The 15,623-nt window shown below is 38.9% G+C and overlaps 1 protein-coding gene across 8 annotated transcripts in view; it reads left to right on the top strand.

The window, feature by feature from the left end:
• Nucleotides 1-15,623, top strand: part of TMEM63A (transmembrane protein 63A) — a 48,990-nt gene that overhangs the window by 19,620 nt on the left and 13,747 nt on the right. For all 8 annotated transcript variants that reach the window (XM_087934260.1, XM_087934279.1, XM_026695676.2 and 5 more), the window contains exons 11-19: nucleotides 545-668; nucleotides 1,049-1,182; nucleotides 1,904-2,041; nucleotides 3,131-3,284; nucleotides 4,118-4,224; nucleotides 6,842-6,928; nucleotides 12,034-12,093; nucleotides 13,318-13,480; nucleotides 14,590-14,695. In XM_087934260.1, the coding sequence (XP_087790386.1) occupies nucleotides 545-668; nucleotides 1,049-1,182; nucleotides 1,904-2,041; nucleotides 3,131-3,284; nucleotides 4,118-4,224; nucleotides 6,842-6,928; nucleotides 12,034-12,093; nucleotides 13,318-13,480; nucleotides 14,590-14,695 (1,073 nt within the window). The remainder of the gene's footprint in view (nucleotides 1-544; nucleotides 669-1,048; nucleotides 1,183-1,903; nucleotides 2,042-3,130; nucleotides 3,285-4,117; nucleotides 4,225-6,841; nucleotides 6,929-12,033; nucleotides 12,094-13,317; nucleotides 13,481-14,589; nucleotides 14,696-15,623) is intronic.

The raw sequence follows: 15,623 nt of genomic DNA, 5'->3' as shown, positions 1-15,623 counted from the left end.
ATCTAAGTCACTAATTTTCTTCTCCATTTTTGGTCCATTAAATCCGGTGCTGCTGTAAACAAGAATCTAAGGTTGTATTTTAATTTATTGTTTGATTATTTTGAATCCTGAACTTTGAAGAGAGTTGCTTTCACTGGTGTCCCATAAAAGATGATGCTTAAGACCCCAAATGTTTAATCACACTTTATTATATTGAAGATGATCTATTCTTAATAATTTCTAATTCAATGAAAGTGTACATCCTTTCAAAAATTATTATTATAAGGACTTTGAAGGGTTTTCTTACCTAATTAGGATCCTCTAGTTAACAGAATTAACTGCAAAGCTTAAAAGTGAATCTTATATAAATAATATCTATATGATTAAGTCTGCATAATTAAGGAAGTAGAAATATTTGGAATACTTATGACATGTTTTATCCACTTAAGTATATTGTCTATCATGTGAATATTAATTTGTGAAAATGAGTACGTATTTTAGATATACATTTCATTTTAATAACAAATTCCTTGCCATGTCACATTTATGTATGTGTTTATACCAGAAAAAAGGCAGAGAAGAATATGGCTTATTATACCCAAGCTTTTGAACAGACTGGTAAAAGATATTGCATAAATACAAAGCCATGTGGTCAGTTCTTTTTCTGTAACATCAGAGGATGTGAAAGGGTAAGAAGCTGTTGTGTTTCTTAGTTAAAATGTTAAATCATTGCAGTGTTTAAAATTAGGTAAGGTTTGCCATAGTTGCTTTTTAGGAAAAGACTAATAAGAATTTAAAACAGAACTGCTTTCTTAAGTTCATTCTCCTCAGCAATTGGATCAGATGCAGTCAAGTGACTTATATTCCCTAATGCTTGTTAGGCTTTTCTTTTTTCTAAATACACTTAGATGGTAACTTTTTTTAGAAGTTTGATTTATTATTACTGAAATAACTGCATGTGAAACTACTAGTCACCTAGGGAAGGAAAAAAACACAAATGGAACATTGAAATGGGATTATATATAAATACTTGAATATTAAAATATAATAGCACTCTGCTTTTCAACAGGAAGATGCTATAGATTACTATACTGGAGTTGCCCAAAAACGTATGGAAGAATACTTGAAAGAAGAGGAGCTAATATATGATAAACCACTGGGAATGGCTTTTGTAACATTCCAGAGGATAATCATGGCCTCAATGTGAGTGTGTATTTTAAAAAAAATATTATTACTATTAATTATTTTAAGTGAAATGAAACATCAGTCTACCCCTATGATCACTTCCAACCCAAAGCAGCTCTATTAATTCCTATTCGAAGGCAATGCATAGAAATCCCAGTGGTGGTCTTGGTGACCAACCCAGATTGGATCCCTCAACATAGAAATCCTATTAAAAGGCATCTGTGTGCGTATATATCATTGGTTAGTAAAGTGGATCTCTTAATTGGGCTATATTGATTTGAATAGATCAATCATTACGTAGTATTACATTACATCATATAGTAATATTGTAAATGTTTTCTTATAATATGTTTTATTTGTGTGTCTTTGACTTACAACAAACTCAAGAAAAGTGATTTATGACCCCAAAAGCACTTCTCGTTGTCATAAAATGTCACACTGTCCCCTTCCCCCCATGGTCTTATGACCACATTTTGCATACTTGACAATTGGTTCACATTTATAATTGGTTACAGCATCTGCAATTACATCACCAAATTTACAATATTTTTTGCTGGCTTTCAGCAAAAAAACCCACCCATTTGGGGGAATGGATCTGGACTTCTGACCATATGATTCACTTAGTGTCTGCTGTAAAAACAGTCATAAAATTGAGGACAACTTTTTATGTGCAGTCTATAAAAATAATGAGTCTATGCTGAGTCAACCACAAAAACTAAAATGCTTAATTTTACTGTAGCATTCTTAAAGATTACAATGCCTGTAAATGTCAAGGCTTTAAGTGCAAAGGAGAACCTCAACCATCAAGCTATAGCAAAGAACTTCAGATTTCCAAATGGAATATTAAATATGCTACATATCCTCAGGATATTTGTTGGTAATGTATCTTATTTTTTTTCTTTTCATCTGTAAAAAATAAAATCTGATACCATTGTTTTTTCCAGAAGATGAATGAAATTTATCTTAGCTATTATCTATATTATTGTCAGATTATTATGTGAGCATAAATTCACGTCCAGAAAACACAGATATGACTGATTTAGCAGGATCATTAATTTCTTTATAAACATAATAACATGAAGTAAAAGTTTACAATACCAGTAGTTTCTTCCAACATAACATAACACAAACACAAACAGCAGGTCAGGAAACTCAGAACAGATTACTTGTTTCACTTTCAGAATTAAGAGCCCAGAGCTAAGCCACACCCAGACTCTCAGCTGCCAATTCAGCTTCCATTGGCTGACTTTGTTAACCATGTCTCTGCCAGTCCATGAATACTCTGACAAATTATGAGGCCAGAAATTGATAGAGCATCTTGAAAATACAATCTCAAAACAATTAAATTGATGTCCAGACTAAAAGTATAAATTAATTCAGTGCATAGTTTTATAAATGGTTTAAAGGTACAGTGTTGCTTAATATATTGAAAATTCAAAAGGTTCACAAACTTTTTAAACACCACTGTGTCTTGCAGGACTTCTATATTCTGCTTGAACAATACACGTCTTACAGTCAAGACTGAGCATTCAGATCCTTATTTTAAACTAATGTGAAAGAAATCTAGCCATTTTTTATTCATGAATCTAGATGAACTTAAGAATTTGTCTCTCATTTTGAACAAGCACTGTTCCAGAAATAGAGGAATTTTTATCAGAGCTCTATCACTTCTTGGTAAAAATTATTGCAGTGGGGACCCTGCTGAATTTTTCAGTAAAGGCAAACAAATGCTACATTGTGAAGAAATAATGGGGAGGTTGGGGTAGATGATTAGGTTGTACTCAGTGAGGAAGCAGGCCAAGGAAAGGCAGAAGCAGTTTCTTGTCCATTTAATCTCCACTTCAGGTTTACCTCTAACATTCCCATTTTTACATATTTTTATTTTAAACAAAACAGATCATATGCTTAATACCAGTTTGGAAAATAAGCACTGCTATTGCTTCTCTTCTCTATTTTTGCTTGACAGGGATAATCTCTCAATTCAAGGACGGACTTGGTGGGGTAGATGGCTTTTTATCAATTTACTCCTTTTTGTTGGTCTCTTTTTCTTGACAACCCCTTCCATCATTATTTCAACAATGGACAAGTTCTATGTAACCAAACCCATTGAATATCTTAATGTGAGTAATGCACTATATCTGATTTTAATCATCTCTGCTTCTTTATGCTTTGATAAAAGATTTAGCTTTGAGGTTAAACTTAACTAGCAATTCTAATTTATGTAAAGCATGGGTGTCACACTTGCCGTATCACATTGCTGTCACGTGATGTATTGCGACATTTTTTCCCCTTCGCGAAGCTGGAGTGGCCGTGGCCTGTGTGTGATGCATCCAGCCTGTGGGCCGCCAATTTGACACCCCTGATGTAACGCAAAGAAAATATAGATAAGATAAAATACAATCACATTTAATAAACACTGACATATATTTCTCAAATATAAGCAAGCAACCTTCATCCTTTAAATCCTATAGTTGTGTTCCCTGGTAAACTTTCAGTTTTACTGCCAGAATTCATTCTTCTGTCATGATGAGATGGGAAACACAAAATTATATCCTCAGTAAGGATAATTAACATCAATTAAAATTCTGCCTTCCCAAAAAGGAGACACTCCCAACCTCATTCACCTTGTATCATACTGATCTTAGTCCTTAGACATTTAAAGAATTAGTCATGTCATTTCCGTGCCATTAAAAATTATTCATCTTGTTTTAAAGGGTCTTGTTTGGAAATGGTAATTACCAAGGTTTTTTTTTAGTAAACTTTTGGATTAAACTGGTAGGAGATTTTAATCTCTTTCCAAATCCTATCTGCTATCATTATTCTTTTCATTGTTCTTTTCATAAGACAAATGATTTCAGTGGTTATTAAGCTGATACAATAAATATGTTTTAGCTTGGTTGCATTTGTGGTAAATCTGCAAAAGTGCTTATATTTCCCTCTATTCTTTCCTCAGAATCCTGTTATTAGTCAGTTCTTCCCAACAGTCCTTTTGTGGTCCTTTACAGCTTTGCTACCAACCATTGTCTATTATTCAACAGTGTTTGAATCACACTGGACAAAGTAAGAAGACTCTTTGTTTTGGCTCATCAAATTACATTGGAGGATTTAAAAGATAGGAAAGGCAAGGGAATTCAGAATTTGTAGTAATCTCTTACTTTTCCCACATTCTTTTCTTCACAGTTCTGATTTTAGCTTTACATAAACTACAAAATAATAGTTATATTAATTAATTATTGTTCTCTGTTTACAATAATGTAAAATCACAGCTGCTATTTCTTTAGCTTGTGTTGGCCTTCATATGTATTGAGTTCTTTCCCAAAACCTTGGATATCGTAGTATATGTCAGATCCAAGCAATGTAGTCTTTTGCAATTGATGGAATAATTATAATTATTTGTTTGTTTATGGTCCAACAACAAGTCATAATATTTAAAACACCCTTGAGTTATAACTGGTTGCTTAGAGATCAGTTTCAAATTTAGGGTACTCAATAACCAGCCCACATTTATATCTATTTGCAGCATCCTGCAGTCATATGACCATAATGTACAATGTTTTTGCTGGAAACCAGTTTTTACTTGTCTGGCCCGGTCATATGGTGCTCATTTTACAAGTAATTGTGGTCTCAATTATGGTCAAAACTTGAGGACTACCTGTATATACTTGCTCTAGGAGTAGAAAAACCCTGGTGGAATTGAAGCAGAGGATAGTCAGACTGAGCCAAGCTTTCTTATTTCTTACAGAATGTTGTTCACTCCCCAGTTATATATATTTGCTCAAACTTAGAGGTTGAGTCTGTTTCACACATCATTTTAAAAGCGCCCACTGTACTTGCACTGGTAATCAGAGCTAATATATCAACTCTTCAATTTGACTGTGAAAAGATTGCGATTTTCTTCTAAATGATCAGTATCCAGGTGTTTTGAAGGCAGTCTTTGTGCAGCTTAAATCGTGGCTCCACCAAGTGTTTATAACTGAGGTTTTCCCTGCTTAGTACTTGCCAATAATGAGGCCCTTGGCTTGCCTGAGGTTAGTATCTTGCCACTTGCTCATGTAGTACTTAAGTTCTACCCCTTATAATTATTGACAATGTATAAAGGCAGGCAGATAACACCACAAAGGCATCCATAGAAAGTCTCTTTATTGGTTCATTAGGCATTCTCAAATATAACTCACAGTTACGTCGAGATTCATCTCAATGTCCAATTTTCTGCATAGCTGACTTTCTGGTGTAAAAGGATGGTAATCTTTCATCCCATGCCGAAGGAGCGAGGAGGAAGGAGGTGAACCGCCAGCACGATGCTGGGTTCAGGCAAGAGTGAAGGAACCTCCCACAACCCAACCAAGGGTCAATTCAGTGACCAATCAGGATTACAGATGTGGCCACACGATATGGACTACATTTCCCAAGATACCTTAACTACATTTACCAAGATGCATTCTCTTAAGGGGACAGCTCCTAATTCCTAACTAACTATCCCAAATCCCAATTAACTATAAACTGTCTGGACAGCACAACTTACTTTGATGGAGTGCAGGATTCTCAGGATGGCAGAGGGTTTGTCCTGTTTCTTGGCATCCATTTTGACTAACGAAAGTTCAGTGCTGGCTGACAAGTGATCTGAGATATTTGATTCAGTGGATGTTAAATCAGGTACAGCACCTGCTCTGAAGCCATGGCAGATGTGACTCTGGGTGGCATACAATAAAGAATTTATAAAATAGTACTATAAAAAACAATTTTAAAACATTATTAAGACAGCAACATATATTAGCAATAGTGGATCAATCTCAACAGATCATTGCCTTGAATTTCTCAGGTCAGTTGACACATCCACGTTTTGAGGGACTTATGGAAAATTAACAGTTGGTGAGGGCGAACCTCACCTTGTAGAGAGGATGTTTCGCAAGGTGACACCACAGCAGAAAAGGCCCATGTTTCTCAGAAGACAGAACCTGCAACATACTTCTGCTGGACCTGATGAGATTGGCAGATGTAATCAAAAACAAATGGTCCCTCAGATAATTTGATAATGCCTTGAAAGTCTTGATGAAAGAGCTAAAGTCAAAATCAGTACCTTGAATTGGATCTGGAAGTATCCTGGGAACCAATGCAACTCACAGAACTGGTGTAACATGTTGTTCTAGGGATACACATAAGTGTCTGTGCCACTATATTTTGAACAGGCTGAGGCTTTCAGGCACTTCTCAAAGGTAGCCCCATGGAGAGTATACAATAGAATCCAAACAGGAGATGACCAGGGCATGAGTGATTGTGAGTGGAGCCTTCCTATCAAGGAGATGTGCTGTATTTTAAATTTTGTGACTTGGTGTTGGATCATAAATAAACAAATTATTTTTATATTTAACATATTGCCTTTTCATTGAAAGCAGTCAATTAAATGATTGAGCAAATAATATTTATTGTATAGCTTATTGGATCCGGTTGAGTATTTGAGTTATGGATGCTTGCACTAAAAGATTTTTTTTTAGATAGAGGTGACAGAAACCAATGTAAAAACAGTTAGTGTAACAAATAACGCCAACTCCAGAGAAATCCAAAATAACTTATTTACCAATTTTTAATTTTAAGCATTTCCATTTGTAACTACCACATCAGACATAATAATATTTGACATCATGCAACTATTGATCAATCATTTTCTTTTGTTAAATAGGTCTGATGAAAACAGAACAATGATGCACAAGATTTACACATTTTTGATCTTCATGGTACTAATATTACCTTCGCTTGGTTTGACTAGGTAAAGGCTACTGTAAAATTCTAGCTTTCTGAGTATGACAGGGTTTCTTTTCTTTTATTTATTTTTTAATTTTTGCAGCATTTAAATATCTGAAACAATCTCTGCCATGCCAAAGAAATAATTTCTTTTTCTTCCTAATTATTATTTCTTCATATTTTACTTCCTCTCTACATTACAAAATTTACATAAACCATGTAAAATAATCATCTCTTTACATTTAAGTGTTTGAGAGATAGAATTCTTTTCACTTGCTTACCTTATGCACATTTTGATCTATGTCTGTTGTTTACATATATATGTCTTCTTGCTGGCTAAAAATTCAGAATTGCCCCAGTGGCTTGCCTTTTTCTTCCACAGCTTTCCTATACCTTAGAAATATTCTGTGGGAGGAATATAGTGAGTTGAGAATTCATTCATAAGCATCTAGGCTTATTGATGGAACTATAACAACATAACTGTTAGATATTTACATAAGCACCTCTGATTGGTTGGTCCATGATGACAGGAATTTAAAGAGTCATCACTGGTTGTAGACACAAGCAGCTCTCAAGTAAAAGGAGCTGCTGCGGCTGCTGTTCTTTGTTCTGAACGATGCAATAAAGGAGTTAAGCATTTGGAGTTTCCCATGTATCTCTCGCCCACAGCTTAACACTGGCGACAAAGGTGGGATTCTGAGAGAAGCGGGACCACGCACATGTAGCTAACCAACCGGACAAAGAACTCAACATGGCTGGGAACAATATGCCACTTGCACCATTCAACCCAATGACTGAGGACTGGGAATCCTATGTTGATCGATTCCAGATGTTCCTGGAAAATAGTGACCTGATGAATATTATGGAACAGAGGAAACGAGCCATCTTCCTCACACATTGCGGCCCCGCTGTCTTCAAAATGGCTAAAGCTCTCGCAGCCTGTAGCGATGTAAAGATGATGGCCTGGCCAGATTTAGAGAGAATGGTAAAGCCCATTACACACCACCGGTATCCAGTCTGATCAAGAGACATGGGTTCTACTGGAGAGACCAGAAGGACGGAGACAGCATCAATGATTTCGTTGCAAGCCTGAGGGACCTTGCCAGGGCATGCGAATTCCTGAATGTGGATGAGGCAATGAGGGATCATGTAGTCCTCAGACTCAGGGACCTGACACTGCAGAGCCGTCTCCTAACCAAGCCTAAAATAATATTAAAGGAGGCTATCAAAGAAGCAGCAGAAGCATCCCAGAAGTCCGCTGCAGCCATGAGGAGAATGAATAAGACTCCCCAGCCCCCCCAAAGGATGCCACCGCCATTCACTATGAGGACCTTGGGTCCAGGTAGGGATTGACTGGCGATGAGGAAGTGAACCAACTACACACAGAAAGGCACCAGAAAAGCCAAGAAAAGAAGCAGAAGGAATTTTGGTGTGCGGGCTGCGAGGGAAATCATCTCAGATCGGAATGCCAATTCAGAGATGCAGTCTGCCAAAGATGCAAGCAGAGAGGGCACATCGTGAGGGCATGCCAAACATTCAAGCCAAACAGCAGAAGGCCGAGACAAGGAACACCTCCAAGGAACCGAGAAAATCAGCCTGAGACCCGCTGGAGCCAATTCAGCCGGAACCTCCAGAACACCGAGTCAACCACAACAAGGAGCAAAATGCATCAGATCGTGATAGTGGGCCACTCCAGCATGGCAAACGCCAGAAAGGTCCACATGCAAGTCATGATAGAAGGCAAACAATGTAGGATGGAACTGGATTACGGATCTCTTCTGTCAATGGTGTCGTGGGACACCATCAAAAGTCTAATTCCCAACCTGAAAAAGGAATGGCTGAGCAAACAAAGAATAATCCTAAGAGAGAAAAGGATTTCGTCACTGGCATAGGTGAATTCAGAGTGACCTTCCGGTACCACTCTGGAATCCTGCTATTAACCGTGGTCAACCAGGACCAGCCAAGCCTTTTGTGGCTCGAGTGGTTCCGACCGTTGGGGATCGATTTCACTGGAATCTGCAGCATCGCAGAAAGTGAACAGGATGACAATCTTATGGAGGAGTTCCAGGAGGTGTTCGATGGAAAATTGGGCAAGTACTTGGGATCCCCTATTTCGTTTAACCTAGACCCAAACATAGCCCCAATCAGACTAAAAGCAAGGCATGTTTCATTTGCGCTTAGACCAAATTACATGAACATTTAAGGGAAGACTTAAGCAGTTTTAAAGAGATGGGGCTTAAAGTAAAAAAGGAAAAATGCCAACTAGCAGCTGACAAAGTAGAATTCCTGGGCTGTTTAATAGACAGTGAAGGAATCCACCCCACAGACAATAAAATTAAAGCAATCAAAGAAGCCCCCAGGCCTACAAGCAAAACAGACTTGCAAGCCTTCCTTGGTCTCATTAACTTTTACCATAATTCTTACAACAGAAGGCAACTGTGGCGGAGCCATTCCACAGACTGCTTGACAAAAAAGCAGCCTGGGTTTGGGGGCGGAAAGAAGAAGCAGCGTTCCAAGAGATAAAGAAACTAATTACATCAGACCGCGTACTAATCCAGTACAACAAGACTTTACCATTAATATTAATTTGCGGCGCATCACCATTTGGGGTCGGCGTGATCATCAGCCACATCTTAACCAAACAGAAAAGAAGCCCCAATTGCCTTCTACTCAAAGATATTATCCAAACAGGAATGGAATTATAGCCAACTTGACAAAGAAGCATTAGCCACAATCACCGGAATCAAGCAATTCCATGAATACATATACGGAAGAAAGTTTACACTAGTCATAAATCGCAAGCCACTTTTGGGCATCATCGCGGGGGACAGAGCCACACCAAACTTCTTATCCCCCAGAATGACACGTTCAATAGAATTCCTGGCTGCCGATGATTACAAATTAATCTACAGGCCAGGAAGAGACATTGACCATGCAGACGCACTGAGACGATGCCCCCTATCCAGCCAGGACGAGGATCCACTATCAGCGACAACCACACTCCTGATTGAGATATTTGAACGAACACCGGTAATAGCAACCGATATTGCGAGAGAAACAGCTAGAGATGGAACTCTGGCACGTTTTTTGAACTGGGTAGGGAGAGGGTGGCCCAAGAGAGAGAAAACCAATGAAACTAAACCATTCTGGAACAAACAAACGGAACTATCAATAATAAAAGGGTGTGTTCTGGGGGGGGTAGGGTAATAATTCCCGAGAGTTTAAGAGACAATATAATGGAAATGTTACATGCAGGGCATTCAGGGATAGTGAGAATGAAATCCCTGGCAAGGAGCTTTGTATGGTGGCCAGGGATGGATAAGGAAATAGAGGCATGGGTATCTGCATGCAGGATTTGTCAGGAAAACAGGCCAGCACCACCCACGGAACCCAACCAGGAGTGGGAAACACCAAGGGGACCTTGGTCAAGGGTACATATTGATTTCGCAGGGCCAGTAAAGGGACACACATTTTTTATCATAGTGGATGCATATTCTAAATGGCTGGAAGTCAGCATCATGCAGTCCACAACAACAGAAGAAGTCATTAGAAACCTAAGGAAACTATTTGCCACACAGCCTGCCGGACATAATTGTTTCCGACAATGGGGCCCAGCTCACGGCCACTCAGTTTGAGAGTTTTCTAGCACAGAACGGGATACGGCACACCCTATCGGCACCTGGACATCCGTTGATGAATGAACAAGTGGAACTCATGGTCCGATACACGAAAGAGACCCTCCAGATACTGGGGTCAGGGGACATGCAAGCGAAAATAGATAAATTATTAAGTATACAGCACATAACACCCAGCATGACAACAAATAAAAGCCCTGCTGAACTCATGGGAAGCAAGCTGAGATTGCCCTTAGACAAATTACACCCCACATACGATCCAGGCAGACCCCTAGATTCATCCAGCAAATGCTGGACGTTTCAAACAGGCGATCCAGTTTACCGCTAAAAATCTAACGGGAGCCTCTATGGGTACTGGCGAAGGTGGCCCAAGTAATGGGGCCCCGATCTTACAGGGTCAACACAACAGGTGGCCCAAGCTGGAGAAGACACATAGATCAACTAAGAACATGAGGGACAAGGGGGAACACAGACATAACTAGAGAGGAAGGGGGAGACCCTTTCCACAGACGCAACACACTCAGAGAGGAAGGGGGTGACCCCACCCAAACAAGATATAACACAGAACAGGCCCTAACGGCTAACAAGTCACAATCTCAACAGCTAAGAATAGCACCGGAAACACTGAACGGAAATAGCAGACACTTACCGGACACATAAAGGTAAGGACAGGCCTGGAGAGATAGCAAAAGGGCAGCATCTAGTGGAGGTAAAATGTCCGCCCCACCTAAAAGATTCCAGGAGTTTCTATTGGAGCGAGCAGGAGAAGCAATAGGTCCAACCAAATAACTCAAAGACCAGCCGATGACTGAAATGCACAGGTCCAGTCGCACCTATAAGAGTCCCACCTATCTACATGATTATATGCGCTAGGCAGGACAGGATTGGATGGACTGGGCCAGGTGGGGAGGGGTGTTAGATGTTTACATAAGCACCACTGATTGGTTGGTCCACGATGGGAATTTAAAGAGCCGTCAGTGGTTGTAGCTGTGAGCAGCTCTCAAGTAAAAGGAGCTGCCACGGATGCTGTTCTTTGTTCTGAATGATGCAATAAAGGAGTTAAGCATTCGGAGTCTCCCACGTATCTCTCACCCACAACTTAATAACCATCTTACATTCTTACATCTAATGTCATGTGCTCATCACTTGCAACTGCTTGCTGGTTTCCCCAATAACTTTACTTGTCAAAAACCAACAAAGATTGCAAATGATGACCAAAGAATATTGTGTTGGCTGAAATTCTGAGGACTGGTAAGTACCACTCATTTAGTGCTATGAAAAGTTTGACTAGGGGTTGAATAAATATTTGTTAAACATGGACAATCTGTATCTTGGATTTTTTATATAACTTTTATACTTTCATAATATGTGTGGTGATAGACAGTGAAATTACATGCAAGTTATTTGAAACTATTACATTTGTTGTACTTAAATTTTTCTCTTTTATTTGATGTGATAGAAAATTGAAGAAATTAACACCAAATATTTCTTTCAGTCTGGATTTCTTCTTTCGCTGGGTATTTGATAAAGCATCTGAATCTAAAGTTAGATTAGAGTAAGTATCTAAAAAGAAGCTTTCGTCCTTTTGCTAACTGACTCAGAATATGCAAATGTGTCTTTAGTTGCTTATTTATTTATTAATCATAAATTGATACCAACCAGTGGGAAGAACTAAACCTGAAGATTCTTATGTGATAATTTTTTTTTTGTCTTAGGAAATGATTTTGAATAACTAGGAAACATTGCTGTTTGTGTCTTCAGAAGCCTGCTCCCCAAAAGTGTTATTCTATTGAAAAGGAAAGCATTGTGAAGTCAAGTAGCTGTACCAGCCCTGTATAGCTTTTATGCAACTTACAAGGACTGTTGATGGAGAAAGTTTAATATTTCTTTCTAAAAATTAAAATGTCTCTTAAACTTATCCTAAAACCCTGGAAAAACTGGAGCTATCCATACTTACAGGTTGTCTCTTCTACTTAGAACCATTGCTCCAGTCACTACAGCCTTCCTGTTTTAGTGCAGCCATTGGCCCCAAGTACATCATGCATAGTGATCTGTTAGAGATATTCAAAACTTAAGCCACTGATGTCTTCACAAGGATTTAAATCTGAGAAAAATCATGGTATGACTTTGGGCTGGTCATTCTGTCTCAACCTAATCTATCTCAGCTGTGGGGGGAAATTAGAGAAAGTGCTGCTATGTGGATGGGACATCAATGTAATTAAACAATAGATTTTATTTACTATGATGTTCACCCTTGACTGATATCTTCTAAAATATATTTCATAGCCCATGAGAACTACTGATTCCTCAGAAAGACTTGGGGCAACTTTTTCAGGCTGCGTGAGTGGTGAGGAGAAAAATACTTAGATTAAGCCTTACAAAAGCAAAACAGGTACCTTAAGCCTCTGCAAATCTCATTCACAGCAGAAAAGCATTGAAAAAAATACTTCATTTTTTCCAAGTTTGACTCAGAACTTCCTTTGCCCTCAGAAGAATTTGCTGTATTTTTAAAGTTCATTACTTTTTTGTATTTCAAAATTCTTCCACTTGTCTTAAAATAAAAGTATGTGGCAAAACCATGGGTGTGCAACTGTGCATGCAAATCATTGCTGGATTGATTTCATATATTGTGAGTGGACATTGAAGACAATACTTGTTCCTGTTTTCACTGCTTTCATTCAAGACAGATATGTAGGAGAGAAGGAAAGTGCTCACTGTTCATCATAGTCTCCAGATGGGTGAAAAGGAGATACAATTGCATGCCTATTTTTCATTGTAGGTGTGTCTTTTTGCCTGATCAGGGAGCTTTCTTTGTGAACTATGTAATTGCCTCAGCTTTTATTGGCAATGGAACACAACTGTTGCGTTTCCCTGGCCTTATGATGTACACCATTCGCATGATGATGGCCAAATCTTCTGCTGAGAGGAGAAATGTTAAGCAGGTATCAGATCTTTCATATAACACATTTTATATTTAATTCTTCCATTAGAGTGTTTTAGATATCTGTCCATTGGGTTTGCTGTCCTTCATTCTGACACTCTTTGACCTCTTACTAGTGCATGGAACATCACTACTTACCAAGAAAGTTTCTTACCTTTACTAGATAGATATCTTTTATTGAGGACTTTCCACATAAAAGAGAAGACAGAACTTTATACATATATTTATGGCAGGATGCATCAGCTCCTAGCTATGTCATTTAAAGATAGAAAGATGAACAACAGCAACAGTAACCTACTCAGAGAAAGAACATACAATGACATATCCTCCCCTGCCTTCCATACCATAAGCAATACTTAGCTCAAGGACAGCTGGATGCCAATCATCCACTGTAGAAAGAAAAATGTATGATAAATACTAACATTTAACTTTCCTACAGTAGTGGAGGGTACCCTTCACAGCAAGCAAACCAGAGTGGTCTCCATATTTACCATGGGAGAGGAACATGCTGAATGGACATGCAGCTAGAAGGAAGGAACCATCCTTTCAGGCATCTTCTCAAAATGTGGCCATTCTGAATATTATCTCCCAAGGACATAGTGCTGTCTTGACAGAATGCTCAGATTAGCCACCTCCTAGTAGAATGAGCAATTGCCATATCTTGAATAATAGCCAACTGAGATTCATATGCCAAAAATATGCAACTCCTATTCTACCTGGAAATAGAGAGTCTGTCTGAGCCTATCCATTGTTCTGTTGTCAAATTTTACAGTGAAGGATTCCAGATGCTATGTGCCATTCTGTGTGGACAATGAGTTTCTCAACTATTACCTCCAGAATGTTTAATTGGTTCTTCAAGATGGGGAAATCAGCCTTTGCCCATGAAATGGTATCTGTGCAAGCAATGTTTCGTCCCTGAAGTCTGGGGAATGCTGCAATGTGTACAAAATTTTCCCATCTAAGAATCTAACTTTTCATTACAAGTCTAGATTTTGTGTATAATTATATAAGTTGATTGTTTCTAGTGTGGATGTACATTTGCAAAAATCAGTTTCCTTAGAGATTTATGTGAATTATTTTCATGCTTAATGTATTTTGATTTCCTTGTAGCAACAAGCTTATGAGTTTGAATTTGGAGCAATGTATGCTGGGATGTTATGTGTATTCACGGTCATTATGGCATACAGTATTACATGTCCTATTATTGTCCCATTTGGTAAGTTGATAAATGAGTGAATGCATTACTTACTTAATACTTTTATCCTTTTGTTTTAGATGAAGTGGATATTTCATTGCAAAGATGCTTAAAAGGCTGTTTTGTCTAAGTTTGGTAGGAAGCCTTGCAAAAAAGAAAAAAGGAATCTAGAGCATCAAGTCTATATAAGAGAAATGGAATGAGTCACCTGCTTACCAAAATCCATGAATCTGAAGCCACATCTAGTAGTTCCATTGATGGAAAAAGAGTGTCAATTATCATTTTACATTAAACATTTATGTTTTAAATCAGTGGCCCCCAACCTTTTTTGTGCCATGGCCCGGTACCGGCATCACAAAATGATCCGCGGCCTGGTACCAGCATCAGCACGCATGGCAAGGCGAGCCGAGCGACCGGCCAGCCAGCCGTCCCCCGCTTCTCCCTGCCACCTTCAACTCCTCCTTTGTACCTTTGTCGATGGGCTTTGGGACGGCTTTGGGACGGTTGCTCGGCTTGCCTTGCCTTGGGTGCTGAAAGAATCCTCGTGCCTTAGTTTTGTTCGAAGCCACCCCCCCCTTCAATGAAACTAAGGCGCGAGAATTCCTTCAGGACCCAAACGCCGCTTTCCAACTGGAAAAGCTCACCGGAAGCACTTTCTCATCAAAACAAGATGGCGGCGCCGAGCAAACCGGTGGCCCGGTAGAAAATGTTCCGGTCCGGGGCCCGGTGGTTGGGGACCCCTGTTTTAAGTTATCCAAAAGAAGTTGGGGATTTTAAATATTCAACAATAGCATTTGGTGGTGCAGTGGTTAGAATTCAGTATTGCAGGCAAAAATCTGTCACAACCTGGAGTTTGATCTTGACAGGGATTGAGGATGAGTCGTCCTTCATCCTTCTGGGGTCTATAAAATGTGGACCCGGATTGTTGGGGACAATTTGCTGACATTGC

Source organism: Pseudonaja textilis, chromosome 1 (assembly GCF_049901715.1).
Source record: "Pseudonaja textilis isolate UNSWEBS1 chromosome 1, rPseTex1.2, whole genome shotgun sequence".
Taxonomy (NCBI): Eukaryota; Metazoa; Chordata; class Lepidosauria; order Squamata; family Elapidae; genus Pseudonaja; species Pseudonaja textilis.
This window is presented reverse-complemented; position numbering and strand designations above follow the sequence as displayed.